At 40.7% G+C, this 27,933-nt stretch overlaps 1 protein-coding gene across 2 annotated transcripts in view; it reads left to right on the forward strand.

The window, feature by feature from the left end:
- The first annotated feature begins 18,220 nt into the window (after positions 1–18,220).
- GOLM2 (golgi membrane protein 2) overlaps positions 18,221–27,933 on the forward strand; it is a 114,206-nt gene continuing 104,493 nt past the window's right edge. For both annotated transcript variants that reach the window (XM_021695380.1, XM_021695381.1), the window contains exon 1: positions 18,221–18,858. In XM_021695380.1, coding sequence (XP_021551055.1) covers positions 18,532–18,858 — 327 coding nt within the window. In that variant the 5' untranslated portion in view covers positions 18,221–18,531. The remainder of the gene's footprint in view (positions 18,859–27,933) is intronic.

The raw sequence follows: 27,933 nt of genomic DNA on the forward strand, positions 1-27,933 counted from the left end.
ATATTTTTTATTCATTCATCAAACATAATATATACCAGCCACAACATTAGATGATGAGAAGATAAATAGGACAAAGTTCTCCTCCTTAAGGATCTCACCGTCCAATATGGTGATAAATACATAAACTAATAGCTATAATATAGGTATAACAAGTGTAATATCAGACATGTAAGTTAGGTGTAGTAGAGGACAAAGAAGAAACAGTTCAGGAAGAGACATTCAAATAAGATCATAAAAGACTTAGAGAATGAGAATGGAGTGCATTCAAGGAAAGAGGAATAGAATGTACCAAGGCATGGATGCATGAAATAGCACAGTGTGTATAGAACGTGATCTAGTCACCACTTGAAATAAGTTACTTGGCTGCAGAAATTAATAGATTATCTTTAAAGTTCCAATAATTTTTTTAAGTAAACTGCACTCCACACGTGGGGCTTGAATTCACCACCCCAAGATCAACAGTCACATGCTCTAACAATTGAGCCAGCCAGGCACCCCAAAAGTTCCCAATAATTTTTTAAAACATTTAATCCATTCATTTGTGTGTGAGAGAGAGAGCATGAGCAGGGGGAGGGGCAGAGGGAGAAGGACAAGCAGGCTCTCTGCTGAGTGCAGATCATGACCCTGAGATCATGACTGGAGCCTAAGTCGGAAACTTAGCCAACTAAGCCACCCAGGTGCCCCCAATAATTTTTAATATGGATTTCAAATAATCCCAGCAATGTCCAGATGCCAAAAGAAAGAATATTGTATACACCAACATAATGTAATAAGAAGGTGTTCACAGACATATTTCAAAACATATTAATATTTCAATTAATAACCAATTATTATTACTATAGTACTCTGCTTTAAAAAAAAATGGTCTTCTGTGGGGGAAGATGTGGTCTTTTGTAAACCCTGGCTTCTGTTCTGTCTTGGCATGCAACGTGCTGCTTCTCTTAGATACTGGCAAATCAAAACAGAGCACCTGGGCAAGAGCAGTGAAGGGAGTTCAATCCATCATCATGTTACTTGATATAGATCAGGGGATTGCACGGCTGAAAACAACACAAACAACATGCTGAAACTAACAGATTTAGTGAAAAACTATGTAGGTTAAAAAAAGGCTTTTAGCTTCTACTTAAAGCTCAAACAATGGATAAACGCTATTGCCCTAAAGGGCAATATATGACACATGACAAGCTCTGCTCATAGCGGTGTCTTCAGCCTGAACATCAGCGTGGGAGGATTTACTGAGATACCACACTAGAGGCAGCAGCAGGTACACTGTACCAGGGAACCAAAATAAATAAATAAAATAAAGGTTTGTAAAATTCCAGGATGATCATTTGAAACCAGCCTCACATCAAGTCCCACTACATTTAATGGGTCCACATTTAATTGGGTCACTCTACAGAACAATGTCTAGAAGAGAAAGCCACCAAGAGCTAGAAGATTAGATGAACTGCCGTGTAGAAAACAAAAAATAGGGCAGAAACCTTGGGTTTTCTGCCAAGTCTCAGAAGAATACATTGCAGCAGACTGTGCAGAGGCATAACCATCTTTTCATTGATTGCCAAGAATCTAAGTCTGGCTTTTAAAAATTACAAAAGGGGGCGCCTGGGTGGCTCAGTCGGTTAAGCGACTGCCTTCGGCTCAGGTCATGATCCTGGAGTCCCAGGATCGAGTCCCGCATCGGGCTCCCGCATCGGGCTCCCTGCTCGGCAGGGAGTCTGCTTCTCCCTCTGACCCTCCTCCCTATCATGCTCTCTGTCTCTCATTCTCTCTCTCGCAAATAAATAAATAAAATCTTTAAAAAATAAAAAATAAAAAATAAAAATTACAAAAGGAATTACAACCAAAAAGTTAAGGAACAAGAACAATTATATTTTATTTTTTTAAAAATATTTATATATTTATTTTAGTGGGGGAAGGGGCAGAGGGAGAGGGAGAGAGAGTCTTAAGCCAACTTGGCGCGGCTCCATGCACAATCCTGAGATCATGACTTGAGCCAAAACCAAGAGATGGATGCTTAATTGACTGTGCCACCCAGGTGCCCAAGAAGAATTATGTTTCAAGAGGATATGTGAGAAGTGGTGGTTACTTGGTGAAAAATATTTTTTTAAAAGATTTTATTTATTCATTTGAGACACAGAGATACAGAGAGAGAGAGAGCATGAGCAGTGGGAGAGGCAGAAGGAGAGAGAGAAGCAGACTCCCCGCTGAGCCAGGAGCCGGATGCGGGGCTCAATCCCAGGACCCCGGGATCATGACCTGAGCTGATGGCAGACGCTTAACCATCTGAGCCACCCAGGTGCCCCTAATTGGTGAAAAATATTTTTTAAATCCCTACTGTGTGGATTCACTCAATACCCAGTATCTTAATATCTACTAGCTACTATGCTACTGGCTAAAAAGAGAAAATAAAAGTGACAAAATCTGTGCTTACTGATGTTTACAACTAACTGGCCAGTTAGGATATACTAATGTGAAGGAATTGAGTAATGATGTAAAGCAATATTATGCTCTATGACCACTGCCAAAATGATGCAGTTTGTAGTCAATACGTTTATCATTCAGAAGGGCAAAATATGAGCTGACCGGAAACTTTGAAGTAGGTCTCAGAGAGGATGGCTTTATACTGGATCTTGAAGAAAGCTTGCATTCTGATCTCAGGTCTGCCATTGACTGGTAGAACAGAATAATTTTGAGCAAGTCACATTCCTTCTCTGGATTTTCATCTTCATCTATAAAATCAAAGTTTTAGATTAGGCAATCTCTAAATCCCCTTTCTGTTCTAGAATTCCATAATTCAAGAATATAAGAAAAAAATCATAAGGGTGAAATTCTTAAGAGAGCATTCAGAAAGTGTTTCAGGCAAATCCAAAAGAAACTGGGAAAAAAGAAGTGAGCAGTCATCGGAGAACGGGAGGCAAGCCTAATGGTATGGGATCAAAACAAAATCACAGCCTACTCCATACTATCTGTTAACGTAGTTCTATAGAAGAACATCTATCAAAAGTCTAGTAAGATGCTGACGTGTCACAGCAAAATAAACTGTTATGATAGAAATCTAGAAAATATCATGGAAGCACACTAAAATAGTGATCAGTTCTACTTGGGAGCAGCAGGGAGTGGGAGGTGTCAAGAGTGTTTTAAAGGCGGTGGACTATTTCCCTGGTTGGGCACTGGTAAAGGAGGAAGAGACTGGAAGCTGCAGCAGAGCCCTCTGCCTCTTCTGTATGCCCTGAACCTCCTCCTACCTACACTATCTGGCACATAGCAGACACTCAATGAATATTTGATTAATTAATTAGTCAATTACACTCATGATATAAAGGCTTGAATAAAGTAGGTTTCCAATAACTCAATGCCATGATGAGTTTTTAAAAATTTCATCTAAAAGCATTACTCACTTCATAATAAACTTTTCAACTAAGTATTTTCTCAATCAACTATTATATTAACAATATAATTGCAATTATAGGAGTACCTGAGATTTTGTATCTTTGTTATTAATGATAAATACATTCATGAATAAATGGTAGTGAAAGAAGGAAGGAACTTGGGGAAGCGTTCCAATATGAAATAGCCAAAAAAGTGCAAGATACATAATATAGCCTGGGAAATAGCATATCCTTAGAGGTAGGGCATAAGGGCTAGAAGGGAAAAATAAGATAAAGCCGAGGTTACAGTCTACCAAAAATATGGGGCTCTTGGCCCAAGATTACCAATCTTTTGACTCTAAGAACTTCTTTTTCAATGTCAGAAACTGTACAGATAACCATGTGACAGTAATTATACTTGTAGTGTCCATTAGGAAAATATATAATGAAGCTTATGATGAAAATGCCAGTAATTTTAAATAAATTTTAATTTTGTTCATCACAATAGCAACTCAGACTTTCTAAAAAAAGTAATGAGATTTTGTAAAATTATTTATTCAATGTTAGGCAAAGGTTAGTGAACATATAGGTTTGTTCGTGCACTCCCCACAAACTGAGAATCACTGCTCTAGTGATACTAATAGTACTAGTAGCAGCATTTATTCAATACTTGCTAAGTGCCTGTTCTAAGCATGGTACAGACATTATTTTTTTTCCTTTTTTTTCTCAAGATTTTATTTATTTTTTGACAGCGAGAGAGGGAACACAAGCAGGGGGAGTGGGAGAGGGAGAAGCAGACTCCCCGCCGAGCGGGGAGCCGGATGCGGGGCTCGATCCCAGGACTTTGGGATCATGACCTGAGCCGAAGGCAGACATTTAACCGACTGAGCCACCCAGGCGCCCCTATTTTTTTTCTTTTTTAAGTTTTTATTTAAATTCCAGTTAGTTAACATATAGTGTAATATTAGTTTCAGGTGTAGAATTCTGTGATTCATCACTTACATACAACATCCAGTGCTCATCACAGCAAGTGCCCTCCTTAATAGCCCTGCCCATCTTCCCTCCAGCAATCCTCAGTTTGTTCTCTATAGTCAAGAGTCTGTTTTATGGTTTGCCTCTTTCCCCCCATGTTCATCTGTTTCATTTCTTTTTTTTTTTTTTTAAGATTTATTTATTTATTTGAGAGAGAGAGAGAATGAGAAAGCACATGGTGGGGAGGGAGGGGCAGAGACAGAGGGAGAGAGAAACTTAAGCAGACTGCATGCTGAGCGCAGAGCCCTACTCAGGGCTTAATCTCATGACCCTGAGATCACAACCTGAGCTGAAACCAAGAGTCGGATGCTTAACCAATGGTGCCACCCAGGCGCCCCTCATCTGTCTCATTTCTTAAATTCCACATATAAGTTAAATCACATGGTATTTGTCTTTCTCTGAATGACTTATTTCACTTAGAATAATACACTCTAGCTTCATCCATGTTGTTGCAAATGGCAAGATTTCATTCTTTTTGATGGCTGAGTAATATTCCACTGTGTATATATACCATATCTTCTTTATCCATTCATCAGTTGATGGACATTTGGGCTCTTTCCATAGTTTGGCTATTGTTGATAATACTGCTATAAACACCAGGGTGGATGAATCAGTATTTTTGTAAAGTTTGGGTAAATACCTAGTAGTGCAATTGCTGGATCAGAGGGTAGTTCTATTTTTAACTTTTCAAGGACACTCCATACTGTTCTCCAGAGTGGCTGCACCAGTTTGCATTCCCACCAACAGTGTAATAGGGTTCCCCTTTCTCCTCATCCTCACTAACACTTCTTGTTTCCTGTGTTGTTAATTTCAGCCATTCTGACAAATGTGAGGTGGTATCTCATTGTAGTTTCGATTTGTATTTCCCTGATGATGAGTGATGTTGAGCATCTTTTCACGTGCCTATTAGCTATCAGTATGTCTTCTTTAGAAAAATGTCATTCATGTCTTCTGCCCATTTCTTAAGTGGATTATTTGTTTTGGGGGTGTTGCATTTGATGAGTTCTTTATAGATTTTTCTCTAACCCTTTATTTGATATGTCATTTGCAAATAATTTTCCCATTCTGTAGGCTGCCTTTTAGTTTTGTTGATTGTTTCCATTGCTGTGCAGAAGGTTTTTATGTTGATGAAGTCCCAATAGTTCTTTTTTTTTTTTTAAAGATTTTATTTATTTATTTATTTGTCAGAGAGAGAGCACAAGCAGGGGGAGCGGCAGGCAGAGGGAGAGGGAGAAGCAGGCTCCCCGCTGATCAGGGAGCCCGATGTGGGACTCGATCCCAGGACCCTGGGATCATGACCTGAGCCGAAGGCAGTCGCTTAACTGACTGAGCCACCCAGGCACCCCCAATAGTTCATTTTTGCTTTTGTTTTCTTTGCCTCCGAAGACATATCTAGTAGGAAGTTGCTCCAGCCAATGCCAAAGGGGTTGCTGCCTGTGTGCTCCTCCAGGATTTTGATGTTTTCCGGTGTCACATTTAGGTCTTTCACCCATTTTGAATTTATTTTTGTGTGTGGTGTAAGAAAATGGTCCAACTTCATTCTTCTGATGTTGCCATCCAGTTTTCCCAACACCATTTGTTAAAGTTATTGTCTTTTTTCCATTGGATATTCTTTCCTGCTTTGTCAAAGATTAGTTGGCCATATAGTTGTGAGTCCATTTTTGGGTTTTCTATTCTGTTCCATTGATCTATGTGTCAATACCATACTGCCTTGATCACTACAGCTTTGTAATATAACTTGAAGTCTGGAATTGTGATGCCTCCAGCTTTGCTTTTCTTTTTCAAGATTGCTTTGTCTATTCAGGGTCTTTTGTGGTTCCATACAAATTTTAGGATTGTTTGTTCTAGCTCTGTGAAAATGGCTGGTGGTATTTTGATAGGGCTTGCATAAAATGTGTAGTATAGACATTTTAACAATATTTGTTCTTCCAATCCATGAGCATGGGATATTTTTCCATTTCTTTGTGTCATCTTCAATTTCTTTCATAAGCATTCTATACAAAGTACAGATCTTTCACCTCTTTGGTCAGGTTTATTCCTAGATATCTTATGGTTTTTGGTGCAATTGTAAATGGGATCGATTCTTCAATTTCTTTCTGCTGCTTCATTACTGGTGTACAGAAATGCCACAGATTTCTGTGTGTTGATTTTGTATCTTGTGACTTTACTGAATTCATGTATCAATTCTAGGAATTTTTTGGTGGAGTCATTCAGGTTTTCTACACAGAGTATCATGTCATTTGCAGAGAGTGAAATTTTGACTTCTTCCTTGCCAATTAAAATGCCTTTTATTTCTTTTTGTTGTCTTATTGCTGAGGCTAGGACTTCCAGTACTATGTTAAATAACAGTGAGAGTGGACATCCCTGTCTTGTTCCTGACTATAGAGGAAGAGGTCTCAGTTTTTCCCCATTAGGGATTATATTAGCTATGGGGTCTTTTGTATATGGCCTTTATAATGTTGAGATATGTTCCCTCTATCCCTACTTTATTAGAGGATTTTTATCAAGAATGGATGTTATACTTTGTCAAATGCTTTTTCTGCATCTATTGAGAGAATCATATGGTTCTTATCCTTTCTTTTATTAACATGGTGTATCATGTTGATTGATCTGTGAATAGTGAATCACACTTGCAGCCTAGGAATAAGTCCCACTTGATCGTGGTAAATGATTCTTTTAATGTACTGTTGGATTTGATTTGCTAGTATTTTCTTGAGAATTTCTGCATCCATGTTCATCAGGGATATTGGCCTGTAATTCTCTCTTTTAGTGGGGTCTTTGTCTGGTTTTTGAATCAAGATAACACTGGCCTCATAGAAGGGTTTGGAAGTTTCCCTTCCATTTCTATTTTTTAGAACAGTTTGAGAAGAATAGGTATTAACTCTTCTTTAAATGTTTGGTAGAATTCCTCTGGGAAGCCATCGGGCCCTGGACTTTTGTTGGGAGATTTTTTATTACTGATTCAATTTCTTTGCTAACCAATCAGTCTGTTCAGCTTTTCTGTCTCTCCCTGTTTCAGTTTTGCAGTTTTTATGTTTCTAGGAATTTATTCATTTCTTCCACATTGCCTAATTTTTTGGCATACAATTTTTCATAATATTCTCTTATAATTGTTTGTATTTCTGTACTGTTGGTTGTAATCTCTCCTCTCTCATTTGTGATTTTATTTATTTATTTCTTCTTTTCTTTTTGGTAAGTCTGGCTAGGGGCTTATCAATTTTATTTCTTTTTTCTTTTTGGTAAGTCTGGCTAGGGGCTTATCAATTTTATTAGTTCTTTCAAAGAACTGGCTGCTGGTTTCATTGATCTGTTCTACTGTTTTGTTTTTTGTTTCTATACAATTTATTTCTGATCTAATCTTTATTATTTCCCTTCTTCTCCTGGCTTTAGGTTTCATTTGTTCTTTTTCTAGATCCTTTAGGTGTAAAGTTAGGTTGTGTATTTGAGATATTCTTTCTTCTTGAGGTAGGCCAGTATTGCTATATACTTCCCTCTTTGTTTTTTTAAATTATGTTATGTTAATCACCATACATTACATCATTAGTTTTTTTTTTAAGATTTTATTTATTTATTTGAGAGAGAGAGAATGAGAGACAGAGAGCACGAGAGGGAAGAGGATCAGAGGGAGAAACAGACCCCCCTGCTGAGCAGGGAGCCCGATGTGGGACTTGATCCCAGGACTCCAGGATCATGACCTGAGCTGAAGGCAGTCGCTTAACCAACTGAGCCACCCAGGCGCCCTACATCATTAGTTTTTGATGTAGTGCTCCATGATTCATTGTTTGTGTATAACACCCAGTGCTCTATGCAGAACGTGCCCTCTTTAATACCCATCACCAGGTTAACCCATCCCCCACCCCCCTCCCCTCTAGAACCCTCAGTTTGTTTTTCAGAGTCCATAGTCTCTCATGGTTCGTTTTCCCCTCCGATTTCCGCCCTCTTCATTCTTCCCCTCCTGCTATCTTTTTTTTTTTTTTTTTAACATATAATGTATTATTTGTTTCAGAGGTACGGGTCTGTGATTATATATACTTCCCTCTTATGACCACTTTTGCTGCATCCCAAAGTTTTCAGACTGTCATGTTTTCATTATTTTGTTTTTCATATTTGTTTCCATGTATTTTTTAATTTCTTCTTTAATTTCGTGGTGGACCCATTCATTCTGTAGTAGGATGTTCTGTAACCTCTATGTATTTGTGGTCTTTCCAAATTTTTTCTTGTGGTTGACTTCAAGCTTCATAGCGTTGTGGTTGGAAAATATGCCTGCTATGATCTCTATCTTTTTGTACTTGTTGAGGCTTGATTTGTGAGCCAGTATGGGATCTATTCTGGAGAGTGTCCCATGTGTTCTTGAAAAGAATATGTTTTCTGCTCCTTTAGAATGAAATTTTTTTTTTGCGATAGTTTTTATTTTATTTTATTATGTTGTGTTAGTCACCATACATTACATCATTAATTTTTGATGTAGGGTTCCATGATTCATTGTTTGCGTATAACACCCAGTACTCCATTCAATACATGCCCTCCTTAATACCCATCACCAGTCTAACCCATCCCCCGACCCCCCTTCCCCCATAGAACCCTCAGTTTGTCTCTCAGTGTCCATAGTCTCTCATGGTTCGTCTCCCCCTCCGATTCCCCCCCTTCATTTTTCCCTTCCTACTATTTTCTTTTTTTTTTTTTTAAGTATAATGTATTATTTGTTTCAGAGGTACAGGTCTGTGATTCATCAGTCTTACACAATTCACAGCACTCACCATAGCACATAACCTCCCCAGTGTCTATCACCCAGCCACCCATCCCTCCCACCCCCACCACTCCAGCAACCTTCAGTTTGTTTCCTGAGGTTAAGAATTCCTCATATCAGTGAGATCATATGATACTTGTCTTTCTCTGATTGACTTACTTCACTCAGCATAATACCCTCTAGTTCCATCCACGTTGTTGCAAATGGCAAGATTTCGTTCTTTTTGATGGCTGCATAATATTCCAGTGTGTTTGTGTGTGTGTGTGTGTGTGTGTGTGTGTGTGTGTGTGTATCTCACATCTTTATCCTAGAATGAAATGTTCTGAATATATCTGTTAAGTCCATCTGGTCCAGTGTGTCATTCAAGCCATTGTTTCCTTGTTGATTTTCTGCTTAAATGATCTGTCCATTGATGTAAGTCAGGTATTAAAGTCCCCTACTATTAATGCATTATTATCAATGAGTTCCTTTATGTTTGTTATTGCTTTTTTTAAAGATTTTATTTATTTATTTATCAGAGAGTGAGAGAGCACAAGCAGGGGGAGCGGCAGGCAGAGGGAGAAGCAGGCTCCCCGCTGAGCAGGGAGCCTGATGCGGGACTCGATCCCAGGACCCTAGGCTCATGAACTGAGCCAAAGGCAGATGTTTAACCGACTGAGCCACCCAGGCATATATTTGGGTGCTCCTAAGTTGCAGGCATAAATATTCATAATCATTAGATGTTCTTGTGCCATAGATCCCTTTATTCTGATATAATGTCCTTCTTCATCTCTTGTTACAGTCTTTGGTTTAAAATCTAGTTTGTCTGGGGTTGCCTGGATGGCTCAGTTGGTGGAGTGTCCGACTCTTGATTTCAGCTCAGGTTGTGAGATGGAGCCCCACTTTGGGCTCTGCACTCATCAGGGAGTCTGCTTGAGATTCTCTCTCTCCCTCTCCCTCTGCCCCACCATGCACACACACACTCTCTCTCTAAAATAAATAAATAAAATCTTTAAAAAAATAAATAAAATCTAGTTTGTCCGATGTAAGTATGGCTACTCTGGCTTTCTCTTGATGTCCATTAGCAAGATAAATGGTTCTCCATCCCCTCACACTCAATCTGCATGTTTCTTTAGATCTAAAGTGAGTCTTTTGTAGGCAGCATATAGATGGGTCTTGTTTTTTTATCCTTTCTGATACCCTACGTCTTTTGATTGAAGCATTTAATCCATTTACATTCAGAGTGTTTATTGGTAGATGAGTTTAGTGCCATTGTAATACCTAAGTCATTGTTTTTGGAAATTTTCTCTTTTCCTTTCTAGTCTTTGTCACTTTTGGTCTTTCTCTCCCACTCAAAGAGTCCCTTTTAATATTTCTTACAGGGCTGGTTTAGTGGTCACAAACTCCTTTAGTTTTTGTTTGCCTGGGAAACTCTTTATCTTTCCTTCTATGCTGAATGACTGGATAGAGTATCCTTGGTTGCATATTTCTCCTCCTCAGCATGTTGAATATCATGCCACTCTCTTCTGGCCTGCCAAGTTTCTATGGAGAGATCAGCTGCTAACTTTATTTGTCTTCCCTTGTAAGTTAGGGATTTCTTTTGTCTTGCTGCTTTTAGAATTTTTTTCTTTATTTCTGTATTTAACTACAATATGTCTTGGTGTTGGCCTGTTTTTGTTGATTTTGATGGGAGTTCTCTGTGCCTCCTGGATTTGGATGACTGTTTCCTTCCCCAGATTAGGGAAATTTTCAGCTATAATTTATTCAAATAAACCTTCTATTCCTTTTCCCCCTCTCTTCTTCTTCTGGGACTCCTATGATATGAATGTTATTATGCCTTATGGAGTCACTGAGTTCCCTAAGTCTACATTCATGATCCAATATTTTTCTTTCCCTCCTCTTTTCAACTTCATCATTTTCCATAATTTTATCTTTTGTACCATTCATTTGTTCCTCTGCTTCTTCCATTCTGTGGTCATTACATCCAGTTGGTGTCACATCTTAGTTATAGCATTTTTAATTTTGGCCTGAGTAGTTTTTAGGTCTTTTATCTCGTGGTAAGGGACTCCCTGGTGTCTCCTATGCTTTTCTCAAGCCAGCTAGTATCCTTATGATTGTTGCTTTAAATTCTGGATCAAGCGTATTACTTATATCTGTTGTGGTGAGATCCCTGGCTGTGACCTTTTCTTGTTTTTTCTTTTGGGCTGAATTCCTCCACCTTGGCTTTTTGTCTAGGTCTCCATCTTCTTCTGTATGTTAGGAAAGCCTGTTATGTTTCCTGCTCCTGAGAGTAATGGCTTTATAAAGAAGAGGTTATATACTGTCCAGGGCCTGGCACTTCAGGAAGTGTCTCTGGTGTATGCTGTGTGCACTCTGCTGCTGTGTTTTCGCTGCTCTTTCCCTCAGGTCAGTCTCCTGCAGAGTTTCTCCTTGCCTGCAGTAAGGAGTGTTTCAACTTTGTCCAGAATGTGGTGAGTTTTAACTAGGTGTGGCTCTGGTCTGCTTGTTAAAAGAGACCTGATACTATTTCCACTAGAGTTGAAGCTTTGCAGAACTCTATGGTCAGTCGATGTGTGTGTGTGGGGGGGGGGTGGGGGGGGGGGGGGTGCTTTTTGCTGGTATTCTAGGGGTGGAGCCTGCTGTATTGGTTCTCAGGCAAACTTGCTGGAGAAAAGCAGCACCTGCAGAGTGCAGGGGGGCAGGGCTTGGTGTAAGTGATTTTCGCTGCCAATGTTGGTACTGTGCTGCTTAATGAGGTTAGTTTATGCTGAGGGGTAGGGAGAGAAATGGTGCCCATGGGTTCCTTTGTCCCTGGAGAGGCAATGCCACCTCTCTCAGATGTGTTCCAAGAAAGGGGAACCATCTCTCAGTGTCCCAGGGGATCCTCAGATCACACTGTCTGCCCCCCAGGGTATGTGCCCTCCTTCTCCACAGGAGCACTGCAGTGCCTGCTGACTCTACATCTCCCAGACCATGGACCTCTAAAACTCTAGTCTTTGAGCCCCGTGGTTGTAAAAACACAAAAATCAGCCCCTCTCGTTTTCCCAGTCAATGGCTTTGGTGAAGTGTTTTTCTGTGTGCAATCCCCTGTGCTCTTCTCTCTGTCTGTCTCTCTCTCTCACCGCTCTCTAAGACCAGGGTTCCTTCCCATCCATGGAACCCATGATCAGCTTTTCCCCCAAGTCACATCTCCACTTCTCCTACCTTCAATGATATGACCTCTTCTCTCCCTCTAGTTGTGAAGTTTGTTCTGCCAGTCCTCAGATCGATTTCTTGGGTATTCAGAATGATTTGATATTTATTTAGCTGAGTTCGAGGGACCAGGCAAGTCTAGGGTCCTCCTACTGCCCCACCATCTTAGCTCCTTGTCAGCATGGTACATATATTAACTCACTTAGTTCACACAAAAGCCATATAAGACAGGCATTATTATTATCCCTGTTTGTGACAGAGTTTGTTCTTGCTTCCATATACATTTCCCTCCTTTCCTGTACTAAGAAACTGTAATTTTCAACTGAAGACATTATTGGTGTAGGCTATATTTCCTTGCCTCCTTGTCTCTGGGGGTTACCATGTGACTAGGTTCAGCTCAATGAGAAGTAAGTGGAAATGCACATTTGGAGAAGACTTCTTAAAAGCTGAAGGTAGGTAGGTTGGTGCCCTTCTTCTTTTCTGCTTCCTGGATCAAGAAAGTCATGTCTGGAAGTGAAGATGAGCTCTATACTTGTAGGGATGACAGCAGTGAGCTTGAAGGAGCCTGCCATAGCAGTCCTAGATTGCTTGTGTCTGGATATATTTTATGTGAGAGAAAAAAAAATCCTATCTTGTTCAAGTTATTTTTCCCCCTGATATGGAGTCAAACTTAATCCTAATTGATATGCCACTTTGGAAATGGGACACCTGGGGTACTGAAGTTAAGTATCTTGCCTTATGTTACAAAAATAATAAGAGGCAGAGATTTTAATTCACACATTCTTACTCCGGAGCCCACATTACCCCTATAGTACATTCCATAGGAAATGGAACAGGTTTGATATAGGGAAATAACAAAAGTGTGTTCTCTTCACTGGTATTGGTTGTCAGTTGCTATGGGAACAGGGCACTCCATTCACAAGGTAGTCCTCTTCAACTGAGGCAATTCTGAAGAAGGCTGATAACTGAAGGCTCTCTGTTGGCAGTACTGCAGCAGTTGGGGGAACAAGTCCTTTATGCCTGAAAAGGGATCTGGGTTGTGCATCAGAGCATCCACCTTCCATGCATGACATCATACCTCCTCCTGTGCCTGTGGACAAATTACTAATTGGTCATAGCATTCTTCCTCATCTAGCCCAGATATACTTTAAGTTTTTTTTTTTTCAATACAGTAATTCAGGCATTGTTACTAATTAACTGGAGTTAACACACAGCCTAGTAGCCCTTTTCTCCTAGCTGTCCAAAACCTGGTTGATGTGGGGGGTATAAAAGCCTGGACTCCTCTGACTCAGGACAACTCTGAAGGGCCACCGCAGCTTCAGACTCCAGATAGAACTGGCTGAGGCTTTTGCTGAGACTGCATAACATTCCAACTCTCCCTCTGCCAAGACTGTTTTCCTCCTACTATGAATCTCCATCTCAGAGTCTATTTTCTGGGGAACCCAACCTGCAACAATGTCTTTATTCACTTATTAACTGTTCTTAATTGGAAGGAAGATATATCTCAAGAATAAGAAAACTCAGTTGTAGCTAACATTATTTGTTTTGGTCTCCCCAAAATTTTCTGTTTTCAGTAGACTGACCACTGGCCACAGGGGAGTGTCTTATGCTGGGCCAATCATAATACCTTACTTCCCTGGCTACAGTGATGGATATAAGTGGTGTGCAATGATCAGGCTGGACACCCAGAATCCTTCCCTGGTAAATTTTGTACTGAAAGCCAGACCTCCGTTCTTCTCAGATCAAGGAACTAGCAGGAGGTGACCCTGGGAATGCTGGGGTCATATTTCTTATCTGCAAAGAAAAGCACCATCTGAAAAAAGAAGGAATAAAGGCAAGCACAGGGGAGAAACAGAAAGACTGAGTCCTGGAAGCATTGAGTCCCCTGTAGGTACCCCAGTTCCTGTTCCTCTTCTAATATTACTGTGAACTATCTTAGTATGCTTTTAAGATAAATATAATTTTTTGTTTAATGCAGTTTTGGCTGGTTTTATTTTTTCCACTTGCAATGGAAAGAATTTGCCTAACACATTTGTGTATTTTATATTTCTATGAGCTGCCACCTTCTCTAACCTAGTCCTACCCAGTGTCATAAACATTGAGGAATAATGGGGCAACTGGCTGGCTCAGTCGGTAGAGTGTGCAACTCTTGATCTCAGGGTTGTGAGGTCAAGCCCCACATTGGGTGTTGAGATTGCTTAAAAATAAAATGTTAAAAAAAATATTGGGGCATCTGGGTGGCTCAGTTGGTTAAGCATCTAACTCTTGGCTTTGGCTTGTGTTATGATCTCAGTGTCATGAAATTGAGCACTGCCTCAGGCTCCATGCTCTGCATGGGGTCTGCTTGAGATTCTTTACACCCCCCCACCTCTCCCGTGCTGCCATTCCTGCCTCTCCCTGTTCTCTTTCTCTCTCTCTTAAATAAATAAATAAAATCTTAAAAAAAATAAATATTGAGGAATCAGCTACAAATACAAAATAATCCATTCCTCTGCTCAACTGCAGCACATAAAGTTTTTTTTTTTAAGATTTATTTATTTATTTTAGAGAGCCCTTGCACATGTGCAAGAAAGTGAGTGGGGGGAGGGGCAGAGGGAGAAAATCCTCAAGCAGACTCCCCCTGAGCACAGACTCCATTGTGGGGCTCCATCCCACGACCCATGAGATCATGACCTGAGCTGAAACCAAGAGCCAGACCAGGCACCCCAGAACATAAATTTTTTTGAGTCAACATAAACTGAAGACATATGCCAAATAGTGTTCTGAGCTCAAAAAAGCATCTGGATTGTACAAGAGAAATAAATGACGTGATTTTTGCCCTTAAAGAAAACTCCATTTAAAAACAAAATTCCTGTTATTCAACCTCACTTGCCCCTTTATAGCATATGCTTACCCCTCAAATAAATCTTTTTCGTCTTTTTAAAATATTTTATTTATTTGAGAGAGAGTGCGCATGAGCAGGGGGAGGAGCAGAGGGGGAGGGAGAGGGAGGGAGAGAATCTCTCAAGCAGACTCCCTGCTAAGTGTGGAGCCTGAAGTGGGGCTCCATCCCATGATCCTGAGACCACGACCTAAGCCAAAACCAAGAGTCCAACGCTCAAACGACTAAGCCATCCAGGTGCCCCACCCCTCAAATAAATCTTAAAATATTATTTCTCTGTGATTATACTGCCTTTCCAGCTATGTGAACATACTTACGTCTATACTTGATAACCTAAAAGATATCCCCCAAAATAGAAACTGATGATTTAAAAATAATTTTATTTTAGAGCAGTTTTAGAAATACAGAAAAAAAGTGAAAATCGTACAGAATTCCCACATACCCCACATCCAATCTCCCCCATTATCAACACCCTATATGAGCATGGTACATTTGTGACAATAAATTAATATATTATTATTAACTGAAGTCCATGTTTTGTTCAGATTTCCTTCCTTTTCCCCTAATGTTCTTTTTTCTGTTCTAGGATCCTATCCAGAATACCATCTTACATTTAGTAGTTATGGCTCCTTATGGTTCTTTTGCCTCTGAAAGTTTCTCAGATTTTCCTTGTTTTTGATGACCTTGTCAGTTTGTAGGATTACTGGTCAGGCATTTTGTAGAATGTGCCTCAACTGGAATTTGTGTGATATATTTTCTCACAATTAGACTAGAGTTACGAGTTTTGGGGAGGAAGACCACAGAGTGCTACTCTCATCACACCATATCAAGGATATATACTAACAACATGATTTATCAATGTTATTAAAGTTGATCACTTGGCTTAAGGAATTGACTTTTACTTCCATTTGTTTAATGCTTAACCCAGAACTATCTCTAGGAGAGCACTTATACAGTGTCTCGATATATGTGGATTGGGATCATTTAGTAGGGAGAATAGCTTGAAGAGGTAACCATCAAAATGGAACAAAAACTTTTTCCCTGGGGGAAGAGTGGAAATAGGATTGGTTTTCAAGATTCAGCCTTGCCACCTGCTAGACATGTAACTTTGGGCAAGTTACTTCTGCATCTGTAAAATGGAATAATGGAATAATAAGCACCAAATAGTTCTTTTAAACATCTGCTGAAAAAATGTATGTGAATGTGTTTTATACAATATTAAAATTTTACATGTCAGAATCCCATATAAAAATGAAAACATTTTTGAAAGAGTGACATTTTAAGCAGTTAACACTACTTCATAGTTAATTTTCAACTGCTGGCTACACAAAGCAAGGCCAATATGAAGTTGAGGAAAGGATACATGGGAAGGCTCATTATAGTCCATGATTTCCCATTTTTGCTTTGTTCCCTCTTGCCAAAGTCCACTTGCCATTCAAGACTGGAGCAGATTTCTTTGATCTCATTATTGTTTTTTTAAAGATTTTATTTATTTGAGAGAGTGCACACAAGAGCATGGGGAGGGGGGTTGGGGCAGAGGGAGAAGCCGACTCCAGGATGAGCAGGGAGCCTGATGTGAGGCTGGATCCCAGAACCCTGGAATCATGGCCTGAGCCACCCAGGTGCCCTGATTTCTTTGATCTTATGAAGCCAGAGCAAAAGGCTCAAGTTTGATGTGAACTAAAGATTAATAATTTTGGCGTCACTTGTTTTTCTGTATCTATGAGAGAGAAATCATCACTTTTTGAAGGTGCAATAATTCTTCCAGGCTACTCTGGGAACATTAGACAAGTAACTTCATTTTTGAAATGGACAGGAAGCATAGAATAATTATTCAAAGATGACAAGTCTTCCTGCCTTGAGATTCTTTACACCCCCCCACCTCTTGAAATGAAAATACCAAAGCTTTTTTATTCTTGGGGTTTTATGCTTATGGAAGTTCTTGAACCTGAACTTTGAAAAATAAAGCAACTCCATCTCCTTAAACAGGACAGCCAATAACTTTCAAAACTTTTTATGTCAGGACAAAGGAAATCTGCAGAAAAAAACAGAAGAGGTGGGAGCTTTTTCTGCATCATTATGATTAATGCTGAACATATAGCAATGGTTAGCCTGGTGTAATGCAAAACGCAATGAAGTTAGAGTACAGTGATCTGGATCCAAGCCGAACAACTGTCTCAAACAAGATATGGGACTTTGAGAAAGTTTCTGGAACACCTTTGTGTCTTGGATTCCTCGCGTGTAAAACTGTGTTGAGAGGGTAACATGAGACTAGGCATGCACAAATAATTTGTACAAGAGCTGTTATTTCTAACCAGAGTGTGCTAGCTGTCAGTATCAGCATTAATTACCATTCAGAGGGCAGCTTCTGGATTTTCTATTTGGAAGCCTCGCTCAAAGCAAAAGCAGCAGCGAGTTTAAGAACAGAACTCATACATTCTGAAGTTCTTCTCTTTCGTGAAAGCAGTAACCTTGGAAACCAGGCTGGCACCACCCCCTTCAGTCATAAAGCTTAGTTTCTCTTCATTTTTCTCTGTAATGTTTCGAGCACCGCTATTTTATGGTCTTTTTTGTTTATTCTCCACATCATTAGCATGAACAAGAAATCTACTTTTACTGAATCAAGTACAAAACCTTCGTAGTCGCCCTTTCTGCCGGATGCTCACCTACTGTTTTCCCTACAAAGCGGTCACAGCCGCAGAGGTCCTCAAAGACAAAAACTCTCACGAGGACCAGGGTAGGGCTGGCACTCCCTAAACCCTGGGTCAAGGAAACCGAGAGGGTAAAAACCGAAGGAACTGGAACGCAGATACAAGAGCTAACATAAAGCGCCAAAATTAACACAACACTCTGCCCAGTAGCGGTAACACTCGCGAGATAAGAATGCAAAGGGCGAGAGAAACTCCATTTCTCGCGAGAAGAGGGGGCGTCGGCGGAAACTAGGCAATGGCCCCCTAAGCGACGCGGACCCCGCTAGTGGGCGGGGCCAGAGTTAAATCCGCCCCCTTCCGGCACCTTTCCCCGCCCCCCAAGCCTGAGGTGTTGGGCCCCGGGTGCGGGCAGCTGGGTTCTCCCGGTTCCACCCGGCTGGTGCAGGGTCGTTTTCAAAGCCTTGGGAACGCGCTCTGGCCAGATTTGAGGAGGGGGGGCGGGGAGGGGCCTGCGGCTTGCGGCCCCGCCCCCTTCTCCGGCTCGCCGGCAGGCAGATTGGCCCGCCTTCTCCTTCGGCCGGCCCTGGGGCCGCGTCCCCCAGGCAACTCAGCTTTTGAGGCCTGAGCTTCTGCCCGCAGGTGTCGGCGACGAGGCCCCAGGGCACAGCCTAGTTCGACCCCATGGTGGGTTTTGGAGCTAACCGGCGGGCCGGCCGCCTGCCCTCCTTCGTGTTGGTGGTGCTGCTGGTGGTGATCGCGGTCCTCGCCTTCAACTACTGGAGTATCTCCTCCCGCCACGTCCTGCTTCAGGAGGAGGTGGCGGAGCTGCAGGGCCAGGTCCAGCGCACCGAGGTGGCCCGCGGGCGCCTGGAGAAGCGCAATTCGGACCTGCTGCTGTTGGTGGACTCGCACAAGAAACAGATCGACCAGAAGGAGGCCGACTACGGTCGTCTCAGCAGCCGGCTGCAGGCTAAGGAGGGCCTGGGGAAGAGATGCGAGGATGACAAGGTAAGGACGAGCCCTCTCCTCTCAACCCCCATAGTTTCTTTCAACCCCGGCGTGGCGGGGTTGGCCCGCCGCGTCTGCTCTGTGTCTTCCAGGATTGCAGCCCTGGAGGCTCCCCTTAACCGCCAACAACCCTGTTTAGACTTTTCCCGGTTTATTACTGCCACGTTCTCCAGTCTCCACCAGACGAAACTGGCCTTAAGTTCTGGTTCTCTAGAGTGGCCTCTGTGTGGATGCCGCCTTTTCTCCAAGCTCAGCTGCTGAGCTGGCAGTAGTAGTCATCTGGCCTATGTGGCAGCCTTAGGTTTACAGATACACAAATCTGGAGACTGCCAGATTTGGTCTTGGTATTGTTGCCTTATCCGTATTCCGTGCATACTGATCAATATTAATTTCTTTAATTAAGGAATGGGGCCCCCTCTTAACTCTTGTGTTTATATATTTTTTAAGTAGTATGACTTTTCTTAAACTCTGTAGGTTGTTATGTTAAGTAGTTGAAGAATCAGATGTTACTACCTTTTTTGTGATCAAAGTGTTACGGTAAATGGGCTCTGGAGCCATATATGAGCCACACTTGTGACCTGGACATAGTTAATAGAAAATTATGTACTCAATTTGAATTGTTAATGACATTAGCCAAAAAGATAGAATCTCTAATTATGTTCTAAGCAACAGAATCTCATGTCAGTGTCCTTGTTCTTGAGAGAAATAAAAATGAAAATTCTCATGCTTAAGTAGTTCTTAGGATTGGTGTTTTATGTAAATGGAAAGCCATACAAAGTTTAAGTTTAAAAAGTTTGAAGCTGGACTGTAACTAGACCTGCTACTGAATAGTCTTTTTTTCTCACTCACCAGCATATTGGAGTTACATTATTAATTTATGACTTATGCAATTTCTGTTGGTATAGCAGAGTTGTGAAAATTTCTGGGTGGGCTAAGTAGATGCCTTTTTTCTTGACCCTTTATGGTAATCTTCACATTTTTTGTGTGTTCCTATTGTAATTGTAAGTTTTTATTTTGTATATCAAAATCATTTGTACTAAGTCATTATAAATTAAAATCTCCATGAGCTCCAGCTTCCTTACTGTCATCTTCCTCCACCTGACTTATTTCATGCAGATTGGGGCCCTCAGGTAATTACTGCTCTATAACCCTCTCCTTTTGCACATAACATAGACATCCTCTGAGAGGAGCAACACATCAGGAAATTTATACATATGCTCTACACTGAACTCTAAAGACTGAAAAATTCTCTTGGGTGGAGTAGGCAGAAATCTGTGAAATTTTGGAGTATTAAAATAAGGTCTTTAGACTTGGCTAGGCATTGCTGTTCAAATTCTCTCCAATCTAAGAGGAAAGATAACTTTTTTCTAGTCATTTATACTCTGGGTTCCATTTCTTCCATCTACTGGTCTGTAATTATGTTTCTTTTAGTATGTTTTCACTTTTACCTTCAACCAGGTACAGGTGTCCCCCATTCTAAATTTTTTTTTCATTCCTCTATCTACTGCCTTTTCCTAACCAACCAATTTCTTTTTTTTTAAAGTCATTTTCACTTAAGGATGTCTTTTTTTTATTATTTTTTAAGATTTTATACATTTATTTGACAGAGAGAGAGAGCACAAGCAGGGGGAGCAGCAGACAGAGAGGGAGAAGCAGGCTCCCCGCAGCAGGGAGCCAGCCCTACGTGGGGCTCCATCCCAGGATCCCGGGATCACAACCTAGCGGAAGGCAGACGCTTAATAGACTGAGCCACCCAGGCGCCCCACCAATTTCTTTTTTTCACTTTCACTGCTAAACTACAATTATTGGTGGTCTAGAAATGCTTCATCTACTTCTTTTATCATTTCCATCCTAGTCTTTTTTTATTATGCTTGCCATCCTTCTTTCCTCCCCTTTCTGAAGCTATTCTCTTAAAGTTCCCAAGTGACAGTGTTCCTACTCCAATCCAAAAATTTTTTTTATTATCAATCTATTTAATCTCTCAGTAGTTTCGTTCTGTTGATTGTCTCTTTTTAGAAACCATCTCCTTTCTTGAACTCTCCAGATTTGCTTCCTACCTTCTTCACTATCTTCTTTATTGGATTTGTTTGTTTGCCTCCAGCCCCCTAATAATGGACTCTATTCTTGGGCCTTTGCTTCCCTTGTAGAATAGTGTTTCTCAAAATGGTGTTAAACAATACTTTCCTAGGAATTGTTTATAAGTGGTCAAGATTAAAAAGGAAAACCTTCTTTTTTGGAAGTAAATGTTAAACATTATAAGTAGAATGTGCTCTTCTTGGAGTTCATGATGCCTGCTAGCATATAAAGGCTCTGTTGGTAAATAAGCCTTTTTAATTTTGTTTAACCTAGTCTCTCAGTTAATTTGATCACAGATTACTATTTTCATGGCCTACTTGTTATCATGGTACAGAAGAATCCAGCAAAGCACACTAGTTTGGGAAATGTTGCTGTAGGTATCTTAACTACTTTTGTTTGGATAATTTATGCAACTGGCTCGCAGATCTAAATCTCTCACTTGTATTTCAGTTTCATATTGTGTTAGCTATAGCATCTTTGTTGCAGTGCTTGTGCATGTTTGTTCTTGGGGTTAAGGAGGGGGCTTTGAGCTCCTAATAGAAAGGGTAGTTTTGATCCACATGAACTATAGATGAAAGTTCTCTCTTAGAGGTGTTTCCTTTATTGCTGCTACTCTCTTGATATCTGGGGAAGTATATGGCAGCTTAAAAAACATTTCAAGCTTCGAGGACTGCAGATACAGCTTAGAATTCTAACTCAGTTTCTATGATGTTGGGCAAGTTATTTAACTACTTTGGGTTCATTTCCTCATCTGTACCTACCTAGGGAATCATAGTACCTACCTAGGTATTGTACAGATCTGAGATCACATATATGGAAGTATCAAACTAGACACATTACAAATCAGATTGTAGAATAAACAAAGCCTAAAGCTTTATTATTTTCTATAACTGATCTAAAAATCCCTCTGGGTGGTGATAGTGTTGGAGGAAGGAGAAGTAAATTAGACAATGAAAAGTGTCTCGTTCATTTTAAAACAGACTTGTTCATTTAATGTAGTCTCTTGGGTAGAGGACCTGCCTTTTAGGGTTTTTACCTATAGACACTGGTGGTGGCCTGCTCAGTGTCCATTCATACCCCCTTCACTTTTGCAGACCAGCCCTATTTTGTCTGATACGTATTCTTCCCTTTGTGACTCAGGGCTAAGTCCTGATTGGTCTAAATTGAGTATGCTAATCTCATTTTTCTTCCTAGTGATTAATTTAGGAGGGGGCTTATGATGTGGCTGGTGAGTTGTGAGGGGAAGTTTTCCTTGCTCCTTAAAAGAATGGCACTTGGATCTCTATAGTATTCTTACCCCAAATCTAAAAATCCCCAGTCTAATCTTGAGAAAGACAAATTCGTACTGAATGACATTCTGCAAAACACCTGACAAGTGCTCTTCAAGAGTCTCACTTGGACGCCTGGGTGGCTCAGTCGGTTGAGCGCCTGCCTTCAGGTCAGGTCATGATCCTGGGGTCCTTGCTCAGCGGGGAGCCTGCTTCTCCCTCTGCCCCTCACCCCACTTGTGCTCTCTCTCTCTCAAATAAATAAATAAATAAAACCTTTAAAAAAAATCCCCAAAAAACAAAAAAACAGAGTCTCACTTGAAGAGATGGTCTCTTCTTCTGTCAGATGTTGTTTCTTCTGCATGTGATACCTGAAATGGAGACTACAAAAGTGCCAGGAGAGTCACCTAAAGAATGGCTGAGGCACTGAAGATTATAGAGTAGAATAGTGTAATAGAATATTGGCATTTGTTAGGTGAGATAAACATTTTTCCTTATTGTTTAAGTCAGTCAAATTAAGATTTCCTTAACTCCATCCTAAGATGTCCTGTTAACATTCTCATTGTCATGGTAGTCTGAGGTGTAGGTTAAATTTTGTATGTTCCCAAGGCATTGTGGGCAGTGACCTCAGATTTGCATGTGATTTTGGGGGTCTTCAAGAGTCTTTTTTTTTTTTTTAAGATTTTATTTATTCATTTGAAACACAGAGATATATATAGAGAGAGCATGAGCAGTGGGAGAAGCAGAGGAAGAGGGAGAAGCAGACTCCCCGCTGAGCCAGGAGCCTGATGTGGGGCTCGATCCCAGGACCCTGGGATCATGACCTGAGCCGAAGGCAGACGCTTAACCATCTGAGCCACCCAGGCGCCCCGAAGAATCTTTATCTTAAGTAACAACAGTGGTGTTTGGATGCCTGACTAGGTACTTCTTTTACAGTCTTTTGGAGACCATGATCCTATGGCAGCATCACCCCCTGTATACCCACCTCCCTCCAATAGATGTTTCACACCAAAAATGCCTTCACCCTAAAGCTGAGCTGCTTTAGTTAGGATGTGTGTGTAGGGGGTGTTGGCAAGGCAGTCCTTGCTCAGGCTGCTTTTTCTTTTCTTTTTTTAAATAAACTTTTAGGGGCGCCTGGGTGGTTCAGTCGGTTGAGCAGCCTACTCTTGGTTTCGGCTGGGGTCATGATCTCTGGGCCTCTCAGGGTCAAGGGATGGAGTCCATTCTCAGGCTCCATGCTCAGTGGGGACTCCGCTTCCCCTCTCCCTTTGCCCCTCTCCCTGCTCGTCATGCTGTCTCTGTCTCTCTCTCTGGAATAAATAAATAAATATTTAAAAAATTAAATAAACTTTTATTTTACAACAATTTTAGATATATGGAGTTACTGCAAAGATAGTACAGTTTCCATATACCCCACACCTAGTTTCTCCTATTACTAACATCTTACATTAGTATGATACATTTGTCATAATTAATGAACCCCTGTTGATACATTATTATTAACTAAAGTCCATTATTAACTAAAGTCCATACTTTATTCCTCATTTTTTTCCCTAATGTCCTTTTTCTGTTCCAGGATTCCATCCAGAGTACCACATTACATTTAGCCTTATGTCTCCGTAGGGTCCTTTTGGTTGTGACAGTTTTTCAGGCTTTGTTTTTGATGACCTTGACAGTTTTGAGGATAACTGGTCAGATATCCTTCAATTGGGATTTGTCTGATGCTCTTCTCTGGATTAGATTGAGATTATGGTTTTTATGTTTTTGGGAAGAAGACCACAGAGGTAAAATGTCATTCTTATCACATCATATTAGTGGTACATCTCTCAAAATGACTTCTCACTGTTGATGTTAACCTTGATCACCTGGCTTGAGGTAGTGTTTGTCCTGTTTCTCTACCATAAAGTTTCTCTTTTTTTCCTTTTTTTTTTCACGCTGTACTCTTTGGAAGGAAGTTACTATATGCAGCCCACACTTAATGAATGGGAGTTACACTCTTATCTCCTTAAGGTCAGAGTATCTCTATAAATTATTTTGAATTCTTCTGCATGGACCTTTGTCTCTTTTCTTTCATTAATTTATTAGTCATTTATATTAGTATGGACTCATAGATACTTATTTTATACTTCAGGTTATAATCCAATGTCACTTTATTTTTTTGCTCAAATTGTTCCATCTTTGACCATCGGGAGCTCTTTGAGTTGCCGCCTGCATCCCTTTGACATAATACCCATCGCTGTGACGTGCCCCTTCCTTACTCTCTGGCATCACAAGATGCTCTAGGCTTATCTTGTATATTTCCTGCCCCAGTCCTAGAATCAGCAATTTCTCCAAGAAGACCTGGTTCCTTTTATTGGAAAATGGTATTAGAGACTAAGATCTAGGTGCTAGGTGTGCTACTGTCAGGCTAGCTTTGGGAGTCTAGGAATCCCAACTCCGAAGGAATCAGAAAGGTGATAATTGGACTTCTTCCAATTTATTATACTGTCCTGCCATTTTCAATCTGTTACCTCTGTTACCTGGGCTGTTAGAACACAGAAATAACTTAAGGGAGCTTAAGCTGTTCCGGGGAAGTAAGAAGCAAGCCCTACTTCTGTGGGATTTTCCCCATATTTATCTTATTTTTTGCCATCCTCCTAAAGGAGTTCCCCCAGAGGGTTATATTAGTTTGCTAGGACTCCCATACAAAATACTATAGACTGGATGGCTGAAAACAGAAATTTATGTTCTCACAGTTCTGGAGTCTGGAAATCCAAGGTTGAAGTGCATCAGATTGGTTTCTTCTGGAGCCTCTCTCCTTGGCTTGCAGATGGCTGCCCTCTTGCTACTTTGTTATCACATAGTTGTCCTCCCTCCCTACCCCCCTGTCTGCTTTGCACACAAATCCTTAGCATCTCTTCCTCTTATAAGGACACCAGTCATGGGCGCCTGGGTGGCTCAGTTGGTTAAGCGACTGCCTTCGGCTCAGGTCATGATCCTGGAGTCCCTGGATCGAGTCCCGCATCGGGCTCCCTGCTCGGCAGGGAGTCTGCTTCTCCCTCTGACCCTCCTCCCTCTCATGCTCTCTGTATCTCATTCTCTCTGTCTCAAATAAATAAATAAAATCTTTAAAAAAAAAAAAAAAAAAAAATAAAAAAAAAAAAAAAAAAAAAAAAAAAAAAGGACACCAGTCATAATGGATTAGCACCCCACCCTAATGGCCTCATTTTAACTTGACCTCTTTAAAAACCTTATTTCCAAATAGGTTACATTCCGAGGTACTGGGGTTTGAGACTTCAATATATGGATTTTTGTGGGAACACAGTTCAGCTCATAAGAAGGATGAATCTATGATACACAGCAATGCCTGCCTTTCCTCTTTCTGTCAGAAAGGACTTTCCTTCTGTTTCCTGTGTGTAGGGCATTTCTTTTATCTGACCTTGAATTCTTCGTATGTGTATCTTACATTAAAGCTGTGTGGTCCACATGAGCCAAGTCAAGTTCTTGATAATTAAAAGGAGCTGTTAGAATATAGAAATAGTCCTCCCCCAAATTGTTGTGTTACTATAAATGCAAAAAAAAAAAAAAGTCAATTTTGAGGTTTGGAGCTGAACAATAATCTCTTTTGCCTTTAACAACCACAGTCTTCCCTGAGGCAGTATGTAACATCAGTTAAATAAGGAAAAGATTATGTGCCAGAAAGGAGGATGGGAAGCATATTACCTTTTTTCCCCCGCAAAAAATACACTCAGTGTGTGTGTGTGTGTGTGTGTGTGTATAAAACCTTGGCACGTAGTGGATATTTATTACTGTGGACTCAAATCCTGTTGCTGCCATTTAGTATGTGTGTAACCTTGGGCAAATGACTTAACTTCTCTGTGCCTCACTTTCCTCATCTGTAAAATGAGGACAATAATAGTTACCTCTCATTCTTGTAAAGTTTAAATGAATAAATTTATTAACATGCTCAGAATAATGCCCACCATATATTAAGAAAGAAAGAAAGAAAGACTCAGTAAGTGTTATATTAGCTATTATTCCACGGCTACATCCTGCCTTCTTTCCAGGATGTAGAGTTCCTACCTAGATCCGGTCCCACCTCCAGTCTACCTGCCTCACCCTTTGCCCCTGGTTGGTTGACTTTTTTTCTTCCCCCATTTCCTGGTCCATTTTTAGTTAGGCTTAGTTGACTCCTCCCATACTTTTCTTAGCTGACTCTCTGGAGCCTGCTGGTTCCTCTGTGATTTGAGGATCAACCTTCTACAGTTCTTCTAATATGCTGCACATGATAATTCCTGCCTTTGCTCTGCCTCTTCAGTCATAATCTGGTCAAGTTTATTCATAAACCATACAAAATTCATACCTCTTCTCCAAACTATATCGCTTTCATATTTTCTTGGCCATGCAACCATTATTAAGACTGAGGTTAAAAATTTTGGTGTCATCTTTGATTCCTAGCATCTGATATTCAGTGATTCAACATACAGAGGAGTTCCTTGATCAGATTGAGTTAAAAAACATCATTCTGGTTGCAGAATCGAGAATTGATTGGAAAGGAAACAGCAGTAGCTTCCTAACTAGCCTCCTTGCCCAGGTCTCTCTTTCAGTCAGTTCCTCCCCCTTAAGCAAATTGATCTTCCTCAAACCTTACTTTCAGAGTGGCTATGTCACTGCTTAATTCTAACCTTTAAGGTCTTCCATGGAGTGGCTTCAGCTACCTTTGGCTCCCACTATCTCCTGACTCAAACTGTGATCCAGACATGTTATTTTGTTTACTTTGTCTCCCCACCTGCCTCTCTGTGTCACGTTAATTCCTGTTTTTGTACTTTTGTTCCTGTTGTTTGACTCTTCATCTCTTACCTCTTTTCTGTGCATATATTCTATCAATCTTTTACCCAGCTTTTTTTTTTTTTAATAGATTTTATTTATTTGACAGAGGGAGAGAGAGAACACAAGCAGGGGGAGAGGGAGAAGCAGGCTCCCCGCTGAGCAGGAAGCCCTATGTGGGGCTTGATCCCAGGACCCTGGGATCATGACCTGAACCGAAGGCAAACATTTAACAGACTGAACCACCCAGGCGCCCCTTTTACCCAGTATTTTATCTATGTCTGGGACTTCTGCCCCAGAGCGTGCTTTTCCTTCCTTATATTTTATTTACACTTACTATTTGAACCACACTAATTTATTTTGTTTTTCATTTTTCACTAGTAGCTTCTTATATGTTAATGTTGTCTTCTCAACAAAAAATTAAGGAAGGGCCATATTTTAAATTTTTTCCTATGGGTTCTTTTTTTTTTTTTTTATTAAAGATTTTATTTATTTATTTGAGAGAAAGAGAGAGAGACAAAGAAACAGCATGAGAGGGGAGAGGGTCAGAGGGAGAAGCAGGCTTCCCACTGAGCCGGGAGCCCAATGTGGGACTCAATCCCAGGACTCCGGGATCATGACCTGAGCCGAAGGCAGTTGCCTAACCAGCTGAGCCACCCAGGCGCCCTTTCCTATGGGTTCTTGATAGTCCTTAGTGCTGATACAAAGTGTTATGGGTTATTGGATTAGTGTGGACCCTGATCCACTGTCTTGTATCCTTATGAGAGGACCTTTGGACATGGTTACACAAGGAAGGAAGGAAAGAAGAGCATGACACAATGGAGGCCTTGACTGGAGTGATGCATCTACAAGCTAGAGAATGACAAGGATTGCTAGCAACCACTAGAAGCTAAGAAAGAGGCAAGGAAGGATCTTTTCCCTAGAG

Source organism: Neomonachus schauinslandi, chromosome 9 (assembly GCF_002201575.2).
Source record: "Neomonachus schauinslandi chromosome 9, ASM220157v2, whole genome shotgun sequence".
Classification (NCBI taxonomy): Eukaryota; Metazoa; Chordata; class Mammalia; order Carnivora; family Phocidae; genus Neomonachus; species Neomonachus schauinslandi.